At 42.0% G+C, this 23,436-nt stretch overlaps 1 protein-coding gene across 5 annotated transcripts in view; it reads left to right on the forward strand.

Moving 5' to 3' along the window:
- The window catches only part of CCDC141 (coiled-coil domain containing 141), a 635,983-nt gene that overhangs the window by 437,159 nt on the left and 175,388 nt on the right, over positions 1-23,436 (forward strand). For all 5 annotated transcript variants that reach the window (XM_085645202.1, XM_085645203.1, XM_085645205.1 and 2 more), the window contains exons 9-10: positions 14,512-14,653; positions 18,180-18,311. In XM_085645202.1, coding sequence (XP_085501328.1) covers positions 14,512-14,653; positions 18,180-18,311 — 274 coding nt within the window. The remainder of the gene's footprint in view (positions 1-14,511; positions 14,654-18,179; positions 18,312-23,436) is intronic.

Raw genomic sequence — 23,436 nt, forward strand, 5'->3', positions numbered from 1 at the left:
GCTACTTTTGGAACATAGAAATAATTTATGAATCTTGAGTTCCTTAAGTGGAGTGGCTTGCGGGTGATGTCAGAAACAATTGTTAAGCAAATGTTAATCATTCAATTTGTTTAACAGGAAGTGATTTCTAGTGCTGTGGATTGGCTTGACAGGAGTTTCCTAATTATGCAAATATTAGTGAAGGAGTAGGGTCACCAAAGCTAGGTATTATTGCTCCACAGTTCTATCAAACTATTTGGGGCAGGTTTATCAATACTTTGTTCTGGTGCAAAGTGACACCATCCACTGCAAAGTCTTGATAAAGTATTTACTTTCCAACCCAAATATTTGTTTGCAAAGGAAAGTAGGCCAAAATGAATGCAACTAGTGCTTTGAGCTAATTTACATCAAGGTGGGATCAAATGGGTGGTACGTGAGTGTTTCCATGCTACCCCCCAAGAGTTTTGATACAAAGCCCTATGTGCTAAACATTTTAGACACAGCATTGGGCCTCAAAGTAATGCTTCTTTGAGGCAGGAGAGCTGTTTTTATTTCTCCCAACTTTTCTTACTTTGAATGTGTGCTGCACTGTACATCACACATCCATTTTGTGAAAAAGGTTAAAGTTAGTCTAACGACAGTATTTTGACCTGGAAGGGTACACTTCCACTTCAAAAACTATGCTAGACATAATGCACACACTGTGGTGCAAAGGTGTGTGCATTGAAAAAGGCAGTCTGTTTGTGGGGAGCACTGGAGAATTGAGCAGCAGTGCTATATTTTAGTAGATCTGGCTGTGTGCTGCTCTCTCCCCCTAGTGCAATGTAACGCAGCAACCTTGGTTGCTGCACTGCGTTGTGCTACTTTTCAATACATTTCCCCTTTAGCTTATGCTGCCCGACAGTTCTGGTGACTACAACGATGAGTATGAAGGTACTTTTACCAAAGTACTTTGGGTGGAGTTGTAGCAGGCAGTCCTGACTGGTAGCAATCCTCAGTCTTCCGGGGACTCTGGCTAGTTAACACCTTTAATTGATAAGGTGCTATTGTGTCTCAAAGAACGATCAGTGAAGCTGCCTAAAATTTCGATTTAAATGGAAAAAGATACAATATTGATTGCTAAAAACAATTCACGCTCCGAAACAAACCAATGATAATTGATCAAAAATGTGTCCCCAGTCAAATGTTTATTAAAACATGGCTGACTGTTTATAGATCATGGCTTGCCAATGACAGTAAAGTATGCACACTAATGCTTGTATGTAATGTGAATCAGATGGCATAGTATATGCCACCAAGACTTCTTCAGCATACAGGAAATGAGATATCTGTGACAGTGAGGGAGACAGTGTAGAATTAGTCAAAGGTGAATTAAAAAAAAATATTACTATCAGGATAGTGGATTACACTTGGTGAGAAAGTATGAATATAAGGTCAACCATAATTCCATTATGCCATCAGTCAATAGCCAAATAGGAGCCAGTGGATTAATCTACGTACTTCAAGAAACTGATCTGGTTTTCAACATCAGTGCCAGTACAGCAACTTTGCTTTGGCTTATTCCAATTATTGTTAATTGTTTTGCACATACACTTGTTAGAACATACACAACCTAGATGTAGCCTACTTGAAGGCAAAGTGCATATAAAGGAACTCAATACGTACGCCTCTGCATCCCAACCCAGGAAATTGCAATTTGTGTCTGATCATGTGTTAGCCAGATTAAGATTTCCCTGGCCTAGGTATGTTCCAGGGAATTATGGATGGCTGTAGCTTTATTTGCAGATAACTGCTTTCACTATGATCTCTGTGTTGAGTATCATCTCTATCGAGATGAACCCTAAGACTCAACGTATAATAGTTGGAGGCAAAAAACTGCTCAGCTGAATTGGTTGGGATTTCTCAGGCATGAAAGAATCTAACCATCATAGAGTCCTAGAAACTGATAGAGATTCTTGATTTTTTAGGATATACAATTATTGTAAATATGCTGTGAAATCATGGAAATGAGATCATGAACAAACAAGGGGAATGTGCTCACATTACCACAGAGGCACTGTGAAAAACCTTCCAAAATCTCTAAGTAGGGCATGGCTTATGTTGAAGGGGCCCCTGTTATAATTATCATTTGTAACCATTGTAGGCCTATTTCCAACACACTCTTTTTGCTAAAGATTTTGGAAAAGACTATCACCTTCCACCTTAAATTCTCCTAGAATTTGACTCTGCTGGCAATCAGAATTTAGAGTTAACATATGGACATCCATTGAATGTCCAGAATTCCATCTTACATGCTTTAGAGAGGCCTCTTGGATCTGTCCATATTATTAGATATCCTGAGCCCTTTCTTCTAGTGACTAGAATCAAGGACGTGATAGGTGTACCAGACATTGCACTAAAGAGGGCCAAGGTATTTTTTCATTAACCGATTAACATGGGTAAAATCAGGAAGCTGTGTATCAGGTCTTGCTCCACTGACATACTATCACAAGGGTCCTGAATTTCCCCTGTTATTTAAAATTTACATGTAACCACATCTGAACTTCTTGAAATCATTGAAGAAGTTCCTAATTATGAAGCAGATGATTCCAAAGTAATATTCTAATCTTCATATGATCTAGATATATTCAGAAATTATAGTCAAACAGGTTTAGAGATACAGAATGAAACAGTACAAATTAGCTTAGCCTGAGTGTAGCTAAAATACAGGTCAGCCAATTAACCGCATGATTGTTTTTAATATATTTTATTGACTTTTTCTTACAAAATGCAGAACACATTATGCAGCTCAATACCACAGAATTAATTTGGCATACATGTATTATATGTCTTCCACACTACTAGACCAAATATCAACAACTTAAGTGAACAATAGAGATTTCGGAACATTCAACGAGGGCAATGTTCTATCATCAAAGAGTAGTAGTGTTGCACCGAAGATAGTATGCATTTCAAATATTAGGTAAATCAGCACAAATATTGAATCATTAATATACATGGCAGCACAGTATACGCTGAAGGACTGGCAATGTGTGCGTGTCATAGTCATCTGTCATGCATAACAGTCCATGCATCATAGTAAGTCACTCGCAGCGATAGAACCAACGTGGCACGCACACTCGGCTGCCACAACGTGCCTCGTCTAGTGGCACTTTGTATGTGTTATCCATTGTGTTGATTCAGGCAGTTTTCTCATCATTTCTCTCAGCAAATGTCAGGAGTATCATGTCCCAAATAGTTGGGTGCGTGGTTCACCCGTCTGTTTTCTTTGCTGCAGTTTGTTATTGCTGAGCTGTTTGCTTCTGCCAATTTAATGTAGGTTTCTTCTCAATGCCCTTGCCATGACTAGCTGCCATTTGACCAACAGGAGTGCCACATCTACAAACAAACACTCATACTTATTTTTTGGTGCTGGTACGTATACTCAGATTTTGAGACTGCTAGCTATTTCGACACTCACCAGTTGTTCAGTGGTGTGCATGGCCCCCTTCCAGTACTAGTGAATGACTGTATATCTACAGAACAATTAGACCTCCATTGTCTGAGTGGCATCTGGGATATTAATCAGGAACCAAACAAAAAAACTTTTTTTGTAGGCAAGTAATTGTCAACGATGTATGCTACAGTATGTTCTGGATCAGTCTGAACCTAGTATTTCTGGACACTACTTTCAGATCTCCTATCACTATCTGGAAATGTGAATCCATCACCTCCTCACATAAATCTATTCAGGCATCTCTCAGCACCTGCATTGGTACATTGGTCATGCCCATTAACACTATGTACAATTCAGACACTGCTTTACTGCTACTACCTGGCTCGAGCACCATCTCTAGCAAGGGCATTGGGATCTATAGGTGGGAGGAGTGTCACTGCACCAGCTGCTTGAGCCCTCAGAGTGCGCATATTATGGCCACAGGTGCTTATGTAGCCCTGGTAAATCCGCAGTTAGCTCCATCCTTGTCCCTCATCTGGGGTAGTCCACTAAAGCACTTCCAGGGGCACTGCTGAAAGAAGCTTGGAAGTACAACTCATTTCACAGCTCACAATGAACCGTCAAATCAACGCAGTTTGCTCATGTTCCTCCTACTTCGAAAGACATTCAGATGGATCCTCACTGAATCCAGAAAGATGATTACCCACGCACTCATCACCAGCAGACTTGACTATGGCAATACACTCTACTCCAGCGTCACCCAGAAACAGCTCAAGAAACTGCTGAACGTCCAAAACGCAGCAGCCAGACTAGTCCTCGACATCTCCCACCAAAGACACATCACGCAACACCTCCCACAACTCCACTGGACCCCAGTCTACAAGAGAAACACCTTCAAGCTCCTCAAACATGCATACAAAGCTCTCCACAATGAAAGACCAGCATACCTGAACCACTGCCTCACATTCCACGTACCCTCCAGACAACTCCGTTCCACCCAACTCACCCTAGCCTCCGTTCCCAGGATCCACAAGACCAAAACCAGTGGAAGTTAATTCTACTACCGCGCTGCCAAGACCTGGATCACCCTGCCCACCCACCTCAGGCAGTCCCCGTTGCTGACCCAATTTAAGAAGGACCTCAAGACCTGGCTCTTCGAATGATCCTACACCCAGAGGAACCAGCAGCCCCTCCCACCACCCCCTTCAGTGCCTTGAGACTCTCACGGGTCAGTAGCCGCGCTTTACAAGGCCCCTGATTGATTGATTGATTGATGAGTGACCAAGTGACTCTCATCTGCAAGCAGTGTGCATGCTCAGCACAGAGACCTCCTGTCTGCCTGCCACTAGCAGAGGTAAATGAAGGGTCATACACATGCTGCATGGCTTCTGCCCTCTCTCAGAACTCAGTAGTCATTGCATTAACATTCACGGCCAGATGGGTTGAGGGCAGACAATGCCGCTTAGTAAGAAAACATGGAGTTACTTAGGACATAGGGTTGGACATGAGGAAATACATTCTTTGAGCATTTATTTTGTTTCATTTAATGCTAAAATAATGTACAGGTAACTTCAGGTAATATTTCTACAACAACTTGGGATCGCAAGTGCCACAATTCTTCCTTATTAAACCCGTAGGCAGGAATAGTAATCCTTCTTATACTAATGGAAACCAGCATGAATCTCAGAGAACGAGATGTTGCTGATCAGAGCGAGATACCGAGAGAGAGAGAGAACGAGAGAGAGAGTGGCTGTTATAAAATAAATACTGTACTTTGTTTATTCTATGCAAGAGATAAACTTAGATGCCAAACCTAGCATAATACCTGTTTTGTATGTGAGGGTATCTTAACTTGCACTGCTGCTGACCTTTTTATACCTGTGCTATGCCAATTACTGCCCCATGTGCTTTATATATATATATATATGTGCGCGCGCACAGGCTTGGATTGATGCTGGAGGTCCTGTCCATGTTTGTTGTATGTGAGGGAAGCGTACATTGTCTCTGGCCGTTCTGGATGTAATATATGGGTGTAAGCTTAAGCATAATTTGGGTTAGCCCTTGAAGGAGTGTAAAGTCAACACATTTTTTACCTGTGCTGTGCTCTAATTTTTTGTGTTTGGACATCTTGCTATGTGTGTGAGTCCAGCTTGCACTCATACACCCCAGTGCTATGACTGTTCCCTGCCCTTGTACCAAACCTGCAATGCTGTTTCTTCATTGGATCTAAGGGAGGTGTTAGATGGTGCTGCCCAGCACCATACTTGTTCCATACCGTTGAAGGAAATCTGCACAGACCCTGCAGTGCCACATTAGTTCCATGCATTTGAAGGAGACTTTCACTGGCCCTGCAGTGCCACACGTGTTTCATGTCTTCGAGGGAAGCCTGTGACGCTCTTGACCAGTGGTGTGTCTCGTATGCATGTGAGCCAAGGAAGCCATGCTCTCCTGCTAGCCATGCTCTCCTGCTCCCTGTGCTCTCTCTGTTCCTGTGTCTGAAGGAAGTTTACACTGATAGAAACGGAAAATGTATGTTCTCTTCTTAAAAAGTATGTTACTAGAGCACTATAAGGACACTGATTAAATATCTGTATGCTGTAATCCCAGTGGCTACAAAGGAAAATAGCACTCCAAAGAAAAATATTGCTAAGAAATGTTTCAATGAAAATCTGATTTTATATAGAGCCTGCTGCCATATTCTGGTGACTTCATAACAAGTCAGATGCCGGTTGTTACTATAAGACAGTTCAATACTGTTGCTTTTATAGTGTTTTTGGGGGCCGAGGGCCATCTCATCGCTTCTAAGCTTTGAACATGTAACCTGTAGCTTTGGCAGGGATCTCTGCAACAGGCTCATTAACCCGCTGAGCTGTCTTACTACTCAGCCTTTGGGTTTTGTTAGGACACAGAGGATTCAATTATTCACAAAATTGACTTTTAAGAAATAATGTGTTTATGAATAACATGCTTTTACTTTTTAGACAATGTAAAATGTTAGGCGAACGAACTGTTACAATCCAGAGGTACCAAAATAATCACTATTATTTTCAGCAAATGTATCCCTATTGCTCATGTTTATTTGTTTTTGTTTTTATTTTTACGATGGATATTTCTTCCTGTACTTGCAGTCAGAGATAGTCTTCCATGGGATGGTAAAGACAATGTGTCAGATCAGAATGAGTTTTCATTATGCGATACTGCTCGGAGAGAAGTGAAATGATCTAGTAATGAGATTACCCTTTGTGCAAATTACCACTTACTAGTATGTGTGAATGCACTAAAAGCACATGGCTGATAAAAATGTGTTGACTTTACACTCCTCCCGTCTCCTTTAAGGGCTAGCCTAAATTTTGCTTAAGCTGTTTCACCAGACTCATGTTTTCTCAAAAACAATACATAAATTTACTTGGAGAAATGAGATCCAGACATTCACATATTGGTTCAGGCTCTCAAAATACCATACGCACAAGGAGGTAATGGATCTCACTCATTGGCTTTGTTGCCAATGTTTGCCTCAGCTCAGTGGACAACCACTGGTACTTAGGATGTCAGGCAGTCTGAGTAGCAGGAATGAGCCTGCTTCCTGTGTGTTACTCCATATCAAGAGGACTCTGGCCTCAGGAGATGTTTGCTTCAGAGCATGCTCCAGCAGCTCAGCTGCAACTGCAGATGAAAAGGAAACTGAGTATTGAGAACATCAAAGCAGCTCTGCCTCCATTTCTACCCAGACACACCTTTTTCTGCAGAGCGGCAGTTGTCCCTGACTGCTGCTAGCTTGGAAACGATGGCGCTATCTTGGAATATCATTTTGCATATGCTATCCTTTTGTTATTGTTACTCGATGGTTACCCTGTGAGAAGCTTTACTTTATTTTTTTGTGGCAAGCATATGCAGCTGTTGCATTTGCAAGTTCATGAACCTGCCCAAGGGCACCACCAACCTTAGGACAAGTCTTCATAGTCCAGATTCGCCTGTGTTCTGAATTTCAGATTAGGCACAGTCAACACAGCGATATAGGCACTGTCTTGGTCAGTGTCTGGGAGGGTTAGAAAAATTCTGGGCACCTCTTTACCCACTAAACGAAGCAGAATCTATGTCTTTGTTGCAGGGTCAGCCTCTTTTGTAATAATATTCTAATCTCGTGACCCTTGTCTTCCATTTGGGCACTGGTGACAGCAGGGCGTACAATATAATAAATGGTCGGATGCTGTTCGCTGAGTTGTGCAGCATGGCAAGCATAAGCAGAGGAGTCTAGCAGGGTCGGATTGGTAAGACGGGCACTCGGGTAAGGGGCCGGTATCTGAGTTCCAGCTGTGGGCTGCTTTTTAAGGCAGCCTAGGGTGCGATTTGGGCTGTGTCTGTGCTGTTCAGATGCCTCCAGCAGCCCAGTGGATGCCTGAGTGGCCTTTTATCAACTAGCAGAGGTGTCACTTCCTTTCTGTCGCTAGGCCATCCTATTAATGTATGCATATTGAGAGGGGGCAGGGGGCCTGAGCAGAAGTGGTCTCCCTTGTTTTCAGGTGTGTTTTACCAGTGTGAACTAATCCGTCCATTTTTTTGTATCTAAGTAGAGTTAAGAAAACACGCCTCTGTCAGAGATCCTCCGCCTTTTATAAAACTTTGCAGAAGCAGTGTTTTGTGTAAAGCCAATATGCGCATGTGGGCCACTTTTTTTTAGCATGCCCGGGCCGATTTGTAATCCCAATCCAACCTTGGTGTCTAGGCACTTTTAGGACAGTCACTGGGGGTATAGCACCAAATGTCCTGCAGGTGTGGCAAACAGAGCAGCGCTGGATACATAGACATCAGTGGCAGAGGGACTTCTGGGTATTAGAGCATACCACTCGATGAGAGAGAAATTAGTTCACATTGCTAGAGGGCCAGTCCGCACTATGTGAGGTGTACTGTCTCAGGGAATGGTTCTCTGTATGTGTGCCCTAAGAGCTGGTCGCCAGTACGCTCACACGTTCCTTCAAGTTTGTGTTACTGCCTATCAGTCTGTCAGTCAGTCAATCAATCAATCGGGGGTTTGTAAAGCGCACTATTCACCCGTTAGGGTCTCAAGGTGTTGGGGGAGGAGGGGGGGGGATTGTGTGCAGCTCCGTTGTATGCCGCTTTTGTAATTAGAAAATCACTCCATCATGCTCCTGTGTCTTTCTACGCCGGTGCCATCTTTGAGTCTTGAAAGTGACTCCCAGGGGACCGTGAGGCCTCTGCTTGCTGCTAGGAGATGCCGGACCATCCAGCAGTAGACAGCCGTACACTCGACTTGGAGCAGCGAAATGCAGAGGATGAAAGCGGTCCAGGTGGTCTGAATGGCAGCAGGATGCAGTTGCGCCCAGGTACAGGGAGGCAGCAACTGGTGGAGGGTCATAATCCTTGTTGTCATGGCTAGGTGATGCCCTCACGTATTTGATCCCTCGCAAAGCATGCGCTGTGCTACGCATGTGTGTGTCCTTTATTTATAGTTTACATGACAACACATCGGCTAAACCACTGGTGGCGGCATTGTGGGGAGTGTCAACTACTATCCACTCTGACCGACAGTACAGGGGTTCTCAGCACTTAGATGTGATGTTGTGACATCTCTTTTTAAAGCATCCTGACTGACAAATGGTCTGTCTTGTCACTTTCACTGTGCTGCCCTGCCACATATTCCTTGTAGTCATGTTGGCACAGTCACCTTACTGTCTCCTTGAAACTATTTGTTGTATGCAAGACATGCCCTAATTCGTGGTAACATCACTGATGTACTCTCCAGCTGCCTAAATTCTTCATCTAGTCTGGTACCATCCCTACTGAGGGTGGGCCTTAGCCCATATGATCTTTGAATGCACATCTCTTGGGGGTACTCCTTTAAGGTCACCCACTTTTTCATTCAGTCTTCTTTGGGCCCTTCATTGTCCAGTTTGCAATGCAAGCACTAATACTGGCCCCAAACACTGTCTTGTAAGAACAGTGTTTGCCGCCTCTAACTCCATGAAGCAATGCATGGGATGTACCTACCCCACTGCAAATGCACCATCTCTATGTTGTGGTCAGAGGCCATGCTTTCTAAGTGTTCTGTGTATTCTGTTATGCCTAATCCAAGTCCCTGCTCACATAATAGGGGAGGCCCTGCCCTGGCCCTCCCTCAGTACTTTTGGTAGCTACAACTCAGCCTTCCCCTAACTTTGAGCAGCTACTGCCTTCCCCGAGTTGTTTTAGGGGTACTATCCCTGTTTGCCAGCAGATTAATAGGTAGGCAGTACTACAACGCCCCTTATCAGGTCACCCACTCTTGGGACCCTTTGACACTTGTCTCATGTATTTCCCTTATTCAGCACCTATGCCTCTACTTAGCATTTTTTTATAAAGTTATATGAAGTCTTGTACTGCCATACCACTATTGTAATACTGTCTTTGTACTTAACTAGAAAACCCAATAAAAATAGTTTTAAAAAAGTGTTCTGTGTATTTTGTTGCTCCATAAATGTGTTTAGAGTGCACAATCGATCTAGAATGAAGGTTGCGTATGGGGGAGTAATATGTGTATTCCAGCCCCTCTGCAATAAGTCATCATGTATCTGTCAGGTTCCAGTTTCATAGCCAGGTAGCAATGCCCTCAGTGTTTCTCACCGCCAGAGTGCCTGGTAATGGGGATTAGATCTATTTGTTGTTATTAGCACAGCTATAGCCTCCTCTTAAAATGGATGGTATGTTCAGGAGTCTGATCAGATGTGGTATCAACTAGTCAAAGTATTCCAGTTGAGAGGAGGTGGGTACAGAAAGGGTTGCAATTGGTATAAGTTTACTATCCAGAGCACCCTCTAGCATTATGTACCGTCCTTCCCCTGTATCGTGCAGTACCACAAAGAGCACCCCTGGTCCAACCCATATCAATGTCCCCCTTCTGTATGATGAATATGTTGTGTTGTACAGCTGTCTCCTCCACCAACTGTGAATCTTGACACCCTCCACTCACATCATGTGCGTCTCCTGTAGTTATGCTGGCCAAATTGTAACAGATGTCTCCACCAAATTGAAGGGCCTGGAGGCTATACACCTTTCAGTAATTTACACTTTTGCTTAAGTTTACTACTTTTTGGTTAGTCACAAAATCTGTGTGTAAATTACACTTTTGTTGTAAATTAACATTCGAATTTTGTCAGTTACAGTTTTGCAGTAAATTTACACTCATATTTTGTGACTAGTCAAAAAGTAGTAAACTAACTGTCTCAAAACACTTAATCATTGAAAATGGAATGAGTACCGAGGGCTGATTTGCATGCCAATAGGAAGTGGGGGACAAGTGAGACAAATGGGCAAGACCCGTCCGGATGAATATGACCTATGAGCGAAAGCAGAGGACCACATTAGTTGGGGAATGTAACTATTACCCATGGTCGGACTATGGATCTTGAAACATGCAATGCATCAGATTGTCAATGCTATGCTGTGTTTATGTTCTGTAATAAAAAGATTAATTAAAAAAACATGTAATCATTAGCAAACCCATTTTCTGGGCACAATGGCACTGAGCCAGTGCTTGATTTGTAAAATAAAGAAGAGCCAGGGCCCTCGTCAGGAGGCCACTGCAGCTTGCAGCACACATTTCCTCTGTCAGTGCAGTTATTGACAGTACTAACACAGCTAACACTCTTCTACAGGTGTGACAGTTCATACTATTCCAGGCCCCAAAGCTATTAGAATGGCTTTGGCAGCAGGTATTAGTCATTTTTAATGTTTATTGAATTGATAAATTATTGTTGTTGTGCTCATTTCTAAATTGGACAGAAAGCGCCACCATGTGGCAGACCATCATATGTGCCAGTGTTGACAATTAGGTGCTGGTGCCGAGCACCGGAAACTACAGGCTCAAATTCAGCACTGCAGTGAGCTATCCAGGCCAAACCCAACCATGTACTGTAATTTGTGGACCTTGCGGAACTCTGATCCTCCGGTCAGACGGAGATTCTCAGCACGTGCAGTGCTCCTGCTTCATACCCATTTTGTAACAGTGACTAACCACCCACCCCCACGTACCATTTACCAAAAGGCTAGCACAGCAAGTCCCGAAGGAGGCCAGCTTAGTGTCACCCGGCATGCTAAATGCCACAGCACAGATGGCTACACAGATATTACACTTTTGAGTAAGTTTACTACTTTTTGGATATTCACAAAATCTGAGTGTAAATTACACTTTTGGAGTAAATTTACACACTGATTTTGTGAGTTACATTTCTGCCTCTATTCCAAAAAGCGCACTCACTTAGTGAAGTCGATTACTTGTCTGGCCAAATCCCTTACTAAGGCTTGCACCAATTCCAGTACTGTCACAAATTCCGTGACCCTGTTAGATCATTTTAGTCCGCCCTAAGGAGGGTGAGGTCCATCACATCTTTACCTACTTTACATTCAAGGGCCGCACAAGTACCTTTGATGGTTCCACCATATTGTAAGTGCGTGTTCAGTCAAACTGGTTGTAGGAGACCAAGCTGCTACGTTTAAGCCACCGTGTTGCTGCCTTATTTCCTTGGTCTGTACAGGCCTATACACTATCGTCTGTTGTTCCTACTGTACTTCTTTACATTAAAGTGCCCCTGTGAGCACATATGTTAGGTTCAGAAGGAGAGAGAAATTCAGCATAGGGACTCCATTGTTTATGCCTTTACCTCCACCCAATCTCTCCACACCAGTCCATGTGTGCCTCTTTTAGTCCCAGATGATGTTGAGCCCTTTCTCCCCTACCTAAAGATCCTGCCAGTGTGCCCTTTGCCTACGTGATCGAGTTTGATTGCATGGCACATTGCGCTTTGAAATACACCTGCACTTATTATTCTGCTTGCTGCACCTTATGCGCTATGCACAAATGTTATGCCGCCCCAGCCATGTGATAAGCGTCAAAGTCTAATGACTTCAATACCAATGGGTCTGGGGCTACCTGCATCGAACGTGTAGGAAAGTGCCCCTTTTTGCATAGTTACCCCCCCACTTTTTGCCTGACATTTGATGCACTTTGACTTGATGTGCCCTGGGTCCCTGCCAACCAGGTTCCCAGGGACTGTGTTATTCTCCAAAACTGTACCCACAATTCGCACATCTCTGGCCACCAGTAAAAGGTACCATGGGTTCCAAGGGCACTGTGCCCAGGGAAAGTCTCTAAGGGATGCATGCACCTTAACACCTGCACCATGCCATTGGAGGCTGTGGGTTTTGGTACAGAGAAAAGTGAAGAGATGACATGGCACACATCCCTTTGTGCCATGCCTGCAACACACTGCCTGTAGCCAAGGTAAGTCACCACTCTAGCAGGGTGCACTTGCCCAGAGGGGAGAGTATAGTTACATGAGCACAGTACCCCCTACAGTGTCTAAGTTCATTCTTAGACATTGTAAGTGCAGTAAAGCCATAAAGAGTATATGATCTGGGAGATGGCCACTATGAACACCACAGCTCTTTAATGGCTTTACTGAAACCTGGAAAGTTTGGTCGCAAACATCTCAGCACATTAAACCTACACTGATGACAGTGTCACTTTTAATGTAAAACACGCTCAGATTTCATCTTATAGATGCCCCCTGGAAAACAACTAGCACTGATGTGATGCCTGAATGGCTACCCACCATTTGCCATCACCAGGCAGGTTTCTGGGCCCCTGAGTAGAGGGCCTCCGCTCTCTGGTTCCAGAAACAAAGCCCATCCTGGGCAGAGGTGTCACGCCTCCTCCCCCAGGATGGCCTGAGCCTACGAAGGAGAAGCTTCAAAGGTCTTTGTGAGCTGGCCATGCCTTTTGCTGCTCCCAGCAACTGGCTCCCACCGGTCCGACTCACACTTTGGGCGGGAGAATCAGTGGGAAAACCAAGTGAGGAAGAGAGGCGTGCCCACCTTTGCCAACCCCATCCTCAGCACCCTCTGTCATTCAGTTACCTTCTTCCTCACCTCTGGCCTTTACACCCTGACCAATGCTTCAACGTGTCAGTCTTGGGGCTCCTACTCCACTCCGCACATCACTCCATCCCTTAAGTGCTGCAGGCCCTGGATGAATGCTAGACATAGGGCAAAGAGTCTTTCCCAGGTCTCTGACCTCTGCCCCACATTGGAGCGCTCAAGGCCCCTTCAGAGGCACCAGTAAGTAGGAATTTGGGCGTCATGGAGACGTTTTGTGTTCAATCGTGCAGGATTCATTCTCGTACTTGGAGAACGTCAGCTTTGTGCAGCCATTCTTTCATCTTGCTGATCCCCTCCAAACAACATGAAATTTAAATCTCCTAAAATTAAATAGTGGTGGCGAGAGATTGATTTGATTGGCCGAATGTATAACGTAGAAATGTTAGAGGTAAAACGTGATTCTGCACCGCTCACCATTATCTTTATTCTATTTCTATATATACTGTATACAGGCCTTCAAGATCTGATTGAAAATATGTTGTTGAACTTTTTTGGTACATACAGAGCTATTTAATGGTCCGTGTATTAGAAGCTTCAGAATAAGATGGTAAAGAAACACAGGGTTCGGTCATGCTTTTATCCACATTGAAATAAGCCCTGTGATCTGGTCAATGTGCAGTCTTTTCTTGTCTGAATTAAAGGTCTGTAAATTGTCTCTTACATCCCCACTCCCTACTAAATACTTCATCAAGGTCACAATTGAACCATATTATTTTATCTCATGCATCAAGTACCAAATGTAACAAGTAACAGTCCTTTCTCCATGGTTTGGCAATGTCTAAGAAACTGGACTCCTGAATGCAAACTCTAAATTATGCACGCTTTTCTTTTAATTGAAAAGAGTTAACAGAAAGCAACTTGAGGCTACTATAGCTAACATGCAAATTTACAGATTAACACAACAACTTGAACTCATACCATAATTCTGAGGCCACTTTATAGGATTATATGTAGTTATGAATTAATCTTATTTACTTGCACTGCAGTGATTGACTTTAATTCTGCTTCTGAAAAGCTTGGGTTTCACAGATCGTGGACTTGCTAGCTGATGCTAATGACGAACTTAAGCTGTGTAGATGAAAGAGGAGAGCTATTATTATCTGTTTGTCCTCTTGGCGCCTGTCCACACTTGAAGACTTGCTAACAGCTGGTTTGTTTATATTTAGCTTTCAAGTGACTGGAATCCAGGAAATGATTGGATACATTCAGAAAAGAGTGGACCAGCTAACCAACCAGTGCCCTGCGCACAAGGAACAATCTTTAAAGAAGCAGCAGCTAATTGAATCCCTGGAGGAGCACCTGAAGAGGGTACATGCAAGCATACAACTATAAATGTGCCTGCTTTCCCCAAACATTGTTCTGTCCTGCTCTGCAGGAGTCCTCCCGCATTTTTCAATTTTACGGGTTGTATTCAATGGTGAGGAAGGTTGTGCACAATTTCATGGCTGTGTAATTCTTTTTTTCGCCATCGCAGAATGATATTGCCGTAGGATCCTTGCAACGCGCTCCATGACACAAAATGTGGTGGCTGCAATCCTCTGTCACTGCATTAAACTCAAGTGTTCACTCTGAAGCAAAGTTGAGTGATTCCCCAGTTTCCCTGATTCAAATCTAATTTCAAAATGTGTGCAGGGGCGCTTGACACTTCTATGGGGAGAGTAGCTTAGAGATGATACCCATGTGGAGATCCACAGTTAGTTTGTGGAGCCAGAATGAGGAGAATATTTGAGAGATGGTTGAAGGGTTTCTATCGCTCTTCAACTGTCCCCCTCTGTGATTTTGAGATTTACACGGATTTTGACCACAAAAGAGCTTTGCACCTCAGGCCCTTGGTCCTTACAATTAGGAAGAAGAAGTGGTCAGGCCGCAGTGTTCTGGAGGCATTGCAGTTTATGCAACTTTTATCTTAGTTTACCCTTTTAAATGCTATTACTATATTAAAGACTTGACACAATGAAGGGTTGGCATTTTGGGGGAAGTGAGGTTGTTTGCGAAAAGTCATAAACACTTGCAGCTTTTAATGTACTTTTGTACTAGATGGAACAATCAGTTGTTCACAGGGCCGGCTTTAGCGCTGGTGGCGCCCAGTGCGACAATGGTTGTTGGCGCCCCCCCAGTGACCACCTCTGCCATGCATTCCCTCACAACCACCCTTTAACAGTGACCCTCAAGTCTCCATAACCACTCCATCGCTCAGATGCATTAAATGAGTTGTATAGCGCCCCTTATACCAGTGTAGGGTGTCAGAGCACTTTACATCACACGCACAAAACACAGAGACAATCAATCATAGGTGTGCAAATCAGTGTATAGGAAATGTTACATAAGACAGAGGACTATAAGGTGTAGGAGTCACATGTTATCCACACTGGTAGACAGTATAGTTTAATAGCGCTTGGTCTAGAGAAGCACAAACTCAGAATTTAAAACATAACACCATAGTTGGGGGTTCTTCTTAATAATTAGAATTTATTTATATCAAAATTAATCCTTTTTCCAGCATTAGAATAATGAAAGACGGGGGAAAAAATCTTAACGCTCTCATCTATACCTTGCAGGTTGCATGCAGCTCTTTGATGACAGTTAATAGCTCACTGTTCTATGCTAGGATGTTAACTTATTAACTGCAAGTAATAAAAGGATCTCTCAGACAAAAGCAATGACCTACTGATCTATTTAAATTATATGCACTTTGTGATCTGCTGGTACAGGTACTTTTGTGATCTGCTGTTGCAGGTTCTTTGCAGTAGGCATATTAACCGTCTGCGCTACCCTCAAAGCTTCCACTAGACAAACCTCCGATGTTTCTGTAGGAAGAAAATTAATCACGGAGTTATCTTGACATTTTTATTGACAGCTGAAAACTGCTGGAGGCCAGAACGCTGGCAGAAGGTGCTTTTAAAACTATTATTAACTTGCAAACATGACGCACCCACCAAAAGTCAGCGTCCGGTGCGATCGCACCGGTCGCACCGCCCTAAAGCCGGCCCTGGTTGTTCATGCTGTCTATGCTGAGAAGCAGCCTTTAATGAAAGGGTTGAAACTAAATATACTTTTTTGGTTGAAATTCATGGATATAGATTGAAGTTTAAATCATAGTTTTCTGCTTTAGTGTTAATAATTGTAAGAAAGTGCTCTTTTTGGAATGATAACCTTATTATTTTCACTCTGTGCAGTGGGAGACTGCCAACTAGGCCTAATTGCAGGTGCTCTCTTCCCTAAAATGAGGTAAAATTAGTTAACTCCTAATTCACATATTTAACTTTCCTACAAGGCCTTAGTATGTGCTGCAGAAATACACCCATGAAATGGGGAAAGTGAAATATCATCTGTGGGCTGCAGCACTTAGTAGGCCATCCAGTTGTGTGACAGAGAAAGCATAGCTTCACGTCTACCAGTGTAGCCTGACTGCTGCAGTTTAAACTGGCAATTTGGCCTGTCAAAATAACCCTTTTTGAAAGGCAAAAATCTCCATTGTAAATATTTATTAGTAACATCTAAGTAGGCCTTGTTGCCCTCAAGGTAGAATGCATGGTAATTAAATCTTACATGGAAAATATAATCTTATGATATCCGTACAATGACAAAGCCCTCACAGCTATTCACTGTTGAATGCTCGGTCTGTCTTATAAGGACAGAGAGCAGAGTAAAATATAAATTCTGCTATCTCCGGTTTGGGACCAGGTAGAAAAACAAAAATCATTACTACTTTTAATATTTATTAAATGCCCAATTCACTGTTGAAGTTGGATTTTTGTGTAGGAAAAGTTACTTTTAGAAAGTTTGTTTTCCTCCCGAAGCTCCTGGCGTTAATTTGCATTAGCTCTCTAGTAGCTACCCAGCAAGTGCTTGACCTTAATTAAGGTTGAAAACTGCTCCCAAAGAGGAACAATGGCCTGGATGTTGGGAGGTGTTTTTCCTCCCCTTGCAGTAAGGCCAGTTAGGGTGGACGCACCCATCAACTTCATTATTTTGTAAAGGAGCCTGCTCTTACACAAGTAAATGTAAGTTGAAACTTGGAGAAAACAATCCTTTGTTCCTCCAGCCAGGTTGGCACTGAACCCAGTGAGTATCGAGTTACCCCCTAAACCAGTTTTGAGTGACAATAGAGGAAGGGACTGCTCATTTACCTGGCTACATCTTAGTGTGGACACACAGGCTTTGCACAAGGGAGAAAGGGTTCCCCACTTTGGATTTTGGGAGTAAGGTGCACTGTGGGATTGTTTACAGGGGGGCAAACGAGAACTGCTGCAAAGGTGTGCAGAGTTGCACCTAGGAACTTATGCCCCATTGGTAGGGAAGGAGTCAGGAGTCACCACCACACACTAGCTTGTGCTAACCATAAAAGTGGCACCCCAAGACCTATGACAAGAGCTGAAGTGCTTGATCAGCACCCACTTATACACCAGTAAAAGAAGTGGACTCCAAGGGTCAGTTGGCTGACTTCCTGCACGGTTATATAGACACAACAAGCTTCAAAAGACATTTTCCCTACCACAATAAAACATCTTGAAAATTAATAAAATTCCCACCTCACCTCTAAACTTAGTACCTGGAGAAAATCATCCCTATTGTGAGATTTTACATGGTTTTAAATTCGACTCTTCAATTCTTCTGGCATAAATGTCACAGATCCTGGATTTACAAATTAGAATATCCGATTTACACTTATATCTGGCTTTTGTGCTTGTAAGGTTTGCTTGGGTGTACAAGACATTTAGGAATCATGGGGGTCTACAGTTTCCCTTAATTTAACATATTCGCTAAATTTACTTTCCTAACGTTTATTGAATACCAATAATGCATTTCTTTTGTTACGAATATTTTCTCAAAGGTATCATTATCAGTGGAGAAAATCAGTTCAGAACTTGCCCAAAATGTGGAGGAACAGACAGATGCAGGATCCAGTCTGAAAGACACTGAAAAGCTACTGCACAAGTACATGGAGTTGGCCAGGCAAGCTATGGTAAAACTATCTTTTTAATGTGTAAATTCTTTTTAATATGACTAATAGTGCTTGTAATTCTTCGAGACCAGAAGCAGCGACAGCTGAAGTCCATAAATATCATTCATCGCCAGTGTAGGAACAGGGAAAGTTTGCACTTCCCTCGCTGTACCCAGATCTAACATCACAAATGTGATGAAAAGTTAGGGAATCTTAGAATTGACATTCAGGTCATAGAACCGTTGATCAGGCTATCATCTTCCTAAAATAAATGGTGGCCTTTGTGAAGTCTTGAAGTTTGTTTTACCTCTCACAAAACTGAATATTCTGTGTGCAAGTGGCTCTTTGTTGTTTTTGAATATATTATTTTCCAGAATATAAATATATATCTCACAAGCATTCTCTCACAATGGCAATATTCTCTAGGAAACAGATGAATCTTGAAGCTGCCTAAATTGATGTGCTAGAAAATAAATCTCTGTAAAGTTTGTGTTCCCTCAACCAGCTTGGAGAATGTATTATACAAGGTTATGCTTTGTTCTTATTTAAATTGGTGGGATTGAAAATGAATATGTCTCAAGTTATTGTTCATCCAATTCATATGTTTTTGTTTCATTAAATTCCCTTAGTGTTTCATAAGTAAATCTTTTTCAGTTTTGTGTTCTCAAGTAGCATATGTCATATTCTTAGCAAAATCCCTCACCCTATTTTTTATTAAAACTTTAGGAATGTTTTTAAATAAATTGAGCATGAGTTAGAAAACAAATTGTCCTGCTGGTGATCTCCTTTCAACCTAAGCTACCTTTCACTTTCAGTTTTCACTCTTTCGTTTACTGTCTTTGTCTCAAAAATGGCTACATCTTGATTTTAAAGAAAGTAGTTCTCCTCAATAAAAGTTGTGTGTGTGGATTTAAGGCAATGCTGATCGGAAGCAGGCTTTGTTGCATTCATTTTCTAAAGCGTTTAAACCTGTATTGGAATTTTGGCCCAAGTGATGGTTTGTCAAACCATAAAATACAAGTAAGTTTAATGTATTTGAAAATACGTTAGTGTTATTAACAGTGATTATGATGGCGTTTCTATTTAAGTTATTGATGATATCTGTCTAACTGTTTTTATCATTATGAGATTGTGATAGCAATCTGAACACTGGATCCAAGTTAACCCTTATGTTCTCCTCACTGATCTTGTTATCACTTGTAAATAACAATTCCCTTAATTTGCCGCTTGCCAACCTTTCTAAGTCCATTTATCAAATTTACTTAATTGAGAATATAAAGTGCACCGTGTCACCTTCAGTCTACTTTATAGTGTTGGAATCTACAGTAGAAGTTATTGGGCTACATGTATGGGTATATGCTATTCAAAGAAATATAAAAGAATATCTTGGTTGTGCACTTTTAAATTAAGCTTACATATTCAAGGGTCCGACTTCACAAATTCTTCTGAAATGCATATAAAAATGTATTTCCCACAGTCTTGGGCGGTCCTAAAACAGGGACCATCATTTCATAAGGACCAGCTCCGTGGTTTTGCCAGTTCAACAGAGTTGGTTGAGCAGATGTGCCTGTCTATTTAGAACTTAATAAAATGCATTTTCAGCATCTACCTAGGGCCTTTGCTTCCATCGATCTTAAGTATAATAAAGAGTGTTCTTACTTGGAATCCTTACTGGGGTTCTTGACACTTTTAACTTTTAGTCCATTTTAAGTAGTGGACATGTTCTCAATGATCAGACTCCCAGAGATGGCCAATACTTTCATGATTATCTTCCGAAAGGTGCGACAATCAAGTCTACCTGCCAAGAAATGTGTGCCATAATTGAGGATGCCAAAAAAGTGTGGAGACCTGAAAGATCTTAACGGTAATAAGGAAATAAATTACTGCACTGAAAACAACACAGTAAGAATCCCCTAATTCCCTGAAGACGTAGTACACAACGAGCTGTAAACTTACAGTAAGGCTGACCTTGATTCACATGAACCTGGCAACTACACTTGATGAGACTGTGACAATAAACTGAACATCTTGGTTAGAGGAACTTGAAATCCTCTATCAATAAATATTCTACTTCAATGAACTAGGTAAGCAACACTTGAAACCAAACATAGACATTAATGAAGCACAAACACTGACATCATAATGGCACAAAATGGACATTAGTGCAGGATGGACATTACGGTCTGATAACATTGGGTGGCTGTTTTAATATCAAGTGGCAGGAGGACATTTTGACTTTGGTGAAAGTGACTTAGAGAATTCCCCAATATTCACCATGCCCAAAATAGGTTATGTTTTCTATTCTTCCCCAACTGACATTCTTGTTAGGTTATACACTCCATTCATGTAAAAAAGAATAATAATGGCTGCTTCCCAAGTATAAACCTTTTGCCCATAAACTTCCCATTCTACATAAAACAGATGTTTACTACTGTATGTGCATAAGAATGCTCACATATGTCAAATTCTTTTTCACACTGTATTTTGATTGATGTTAGCATAAGTTTTTTAAATTTTACTTCGAAGAAGGATGAACTCTCTATTTACAAGACTTATAAAGTAGGACAAATCTTCAAATGATGAACCAAAATTGCCTACAGGATTCACCTACACTGGATTCAAACCAACAAAATGTAGTTTAAGTGTTAAAGAAACAACTATTCATCACACATAGGCATACTAGATCACCCTGAGAAAATATTTATGTAGGTGGTCTATTTTTCCATATCTTTGATGGCCTGAAGCACAATATAATACAAAGGTGTAGGCAGAACCACATTTGTACAAATTTGCATAGAGATAATAGGTATCCTAAGCAATAGTGGCATTGTAACTGGCCAAATCCAGGTACGATAGTCCAAGAGGGCACAGAACAGAAACATCTTATATGCCATGCAATATTATCACTAAAATCATAAAATAGTAGGAATTCAATTCAATATTTTTCATGTGTAGAACAATTATTCCAAAGATGGAACTCAGAACGCAGTCATCTACAGATTGTATGAATCATGTATTTCAATTGCAGGAATTGTCTTCTGCTGTAGTAACATATTGTGGCTCGCACTGCCATTTTAATTGTTTGTAAAACTATTTGTGCCCATTTAAATGAAGATCAAAACTTCCGAACTAGTTATCATCCTCAAAGTAATGAGCAAGCATAACAAAAGCATCAGTGGATTTAGCACTGTCATTGGAATAAAGAATAATTCCTAAATGTAACACCAATAATAATACTCCCCTCATTCAGAAGAGGATATCCTGCATTCTTTTAGCAATACCAACCATTAAATGCATTCATTTGCCAATGTGTTTTAATGTATGCAGTATAAAGTGCTTTCTTTTGTGTGCTCAATCCCACTAAAGTGAAAACTGAAATGTTTAAAAGTCTGTAGATTCAAATGTCACTCCTCTCTTCGCTCACCACCTGGTTAGTCTAAATTGGCAAATAATTATCTGCATTGTTGTTTACATTAATAATGGACAGGTGGGCTGGCTCCCATGGTAGTCTGCCAATCACAACGGTGGGAGTGTGGGCAACTCACACTAGACCAACCACCTTTCTCTTAGCTTTTTAAAATAAGTGTTTTAGTGCAGTATAAACTGCTTGTTAGTGCTTGTGTGCCCACTAAACTGACAAATGCAGTATTTAAAAGTCTGTAGATTCAAATGTGAGTCTGCTCTCTGCTCAGCGCCTGGTTCCTCAAAGTCCACACAACAATGCAATCCCAAGATCCACATCTTACACTGAAAAGCAACATCGCCAAATACAAGATATAAGGGTAGCAGTGGGGCACTGGAACCCTAAGATATGAGGTCATGATTATCACCACCCCCCCCCCCCCGTTTTCCTGCTGCTTTTCTGCTCTCCTGCCTCCAGCAGGAACAGGAAGCAGGCATCCTCCCTCCCCTCCCCTAAGCCAATCATTGGACGGCGCCCAGCCAGGCGCCTGTAGGGAGGCCATTTTCTCTATGTAGGCTGCAGCCTACATAGAGAAAATGCAGAGTGCACATGACTAGTTTGGTCGACCCCACAGGGCCCACAGCATTGGGCAAGCCACTCCGACCCGACCCGCCCGCCCCCAACCAGGCATACCATTCTGCTAATTGCCATTCTGGTAATTAAAATACCATTTTATGTTTCTGCTTCTTGCACTGCGAGAAAGCAGTGGGGCGACGCTCATCCGCCCTAATGGATGAGCCGCCCTAGCACACTCTTAGAATACTCAGAAACATCTGTTCTGCAAAGCATTCTTTCTCTGTATGGGTATAGGATTGCTGTTTCGTGTATCCTTTCAACCTATCTCCATTTCTTTCCATATTTGCCTCGTTTGTCACTTACCTTATCTTTGTGCCTTTGTTGGTCCTTGGAACTTTCTATAATTACTACCATTTCTTGAGCAGTTGGATTTCTGGATATAAAACTCCCTTTGCGAGCAACTTCAGTGAAGAGAGCAGAGGCCACAATCATCTCCTGCTGCTGAACTTTTAGACTGCCAGGGTGATACTGAGACTTCCAATTTTGTGGGGGCCATGCGAACGTGCCCGCAAATTTCAGTGCTGATTTTGACTTGCAGAACCACAATGAACCTGTGGTCTTACCTGACTGATTATGTACTTTGATGTTTTTGAGGTTATTAGGGTTTGTCAGATCTGCGATATTCACCAAAAACTCAGGGATGTCCTGTCCAATGTCGATTGTATGCATTTGTACATGTTCTACAGGAGGGGGTCAGGACATTGCCGATTTTTACAAATGTATACACTCTAAATCAGGTGGTCTTCATATCTGCCAATACTTGACAGATCTTCCCCACCCAACAAACTCCAAATGACCCCATAAGATTTTGTTGCTCATCTGCGCTCTTTTTGTCAGCTGTATAAAGAGTCTGAAGTTAGCCAGAAGCAATAATTGTCATTCTCTTACAACTGGAACAGACTTGCAAGTTATAGTTAAGCTAAAATGTGCGATAATGTTTGAAGACAAAATATCAATATTAGAGATGCTACAAGTGATAGGGCTGACATATTTTTCAAGCCTAAGGACTCTGACATCCTGAAGAGTCAGGACTAAACCAACAAATAAACATATATTAAAGTGTGGGGCCCATTCTATGTTTACAAGTTAGTATTTATTTTTATTATT

Source organism: Triturus cristatus, chromosome 3_1 (genome assembly GCF_964204655.1).
Source record: "Triturus cristatus chromosome 3_1, aTriCri1.1, whole genome shotgun sequence".
Classification (NCBI taxonomy): Eukaryota; Metazoa; Chordata; class Amphibia; order Caudata; family Salamandridae; genus Triturus; species Triturus cristatus.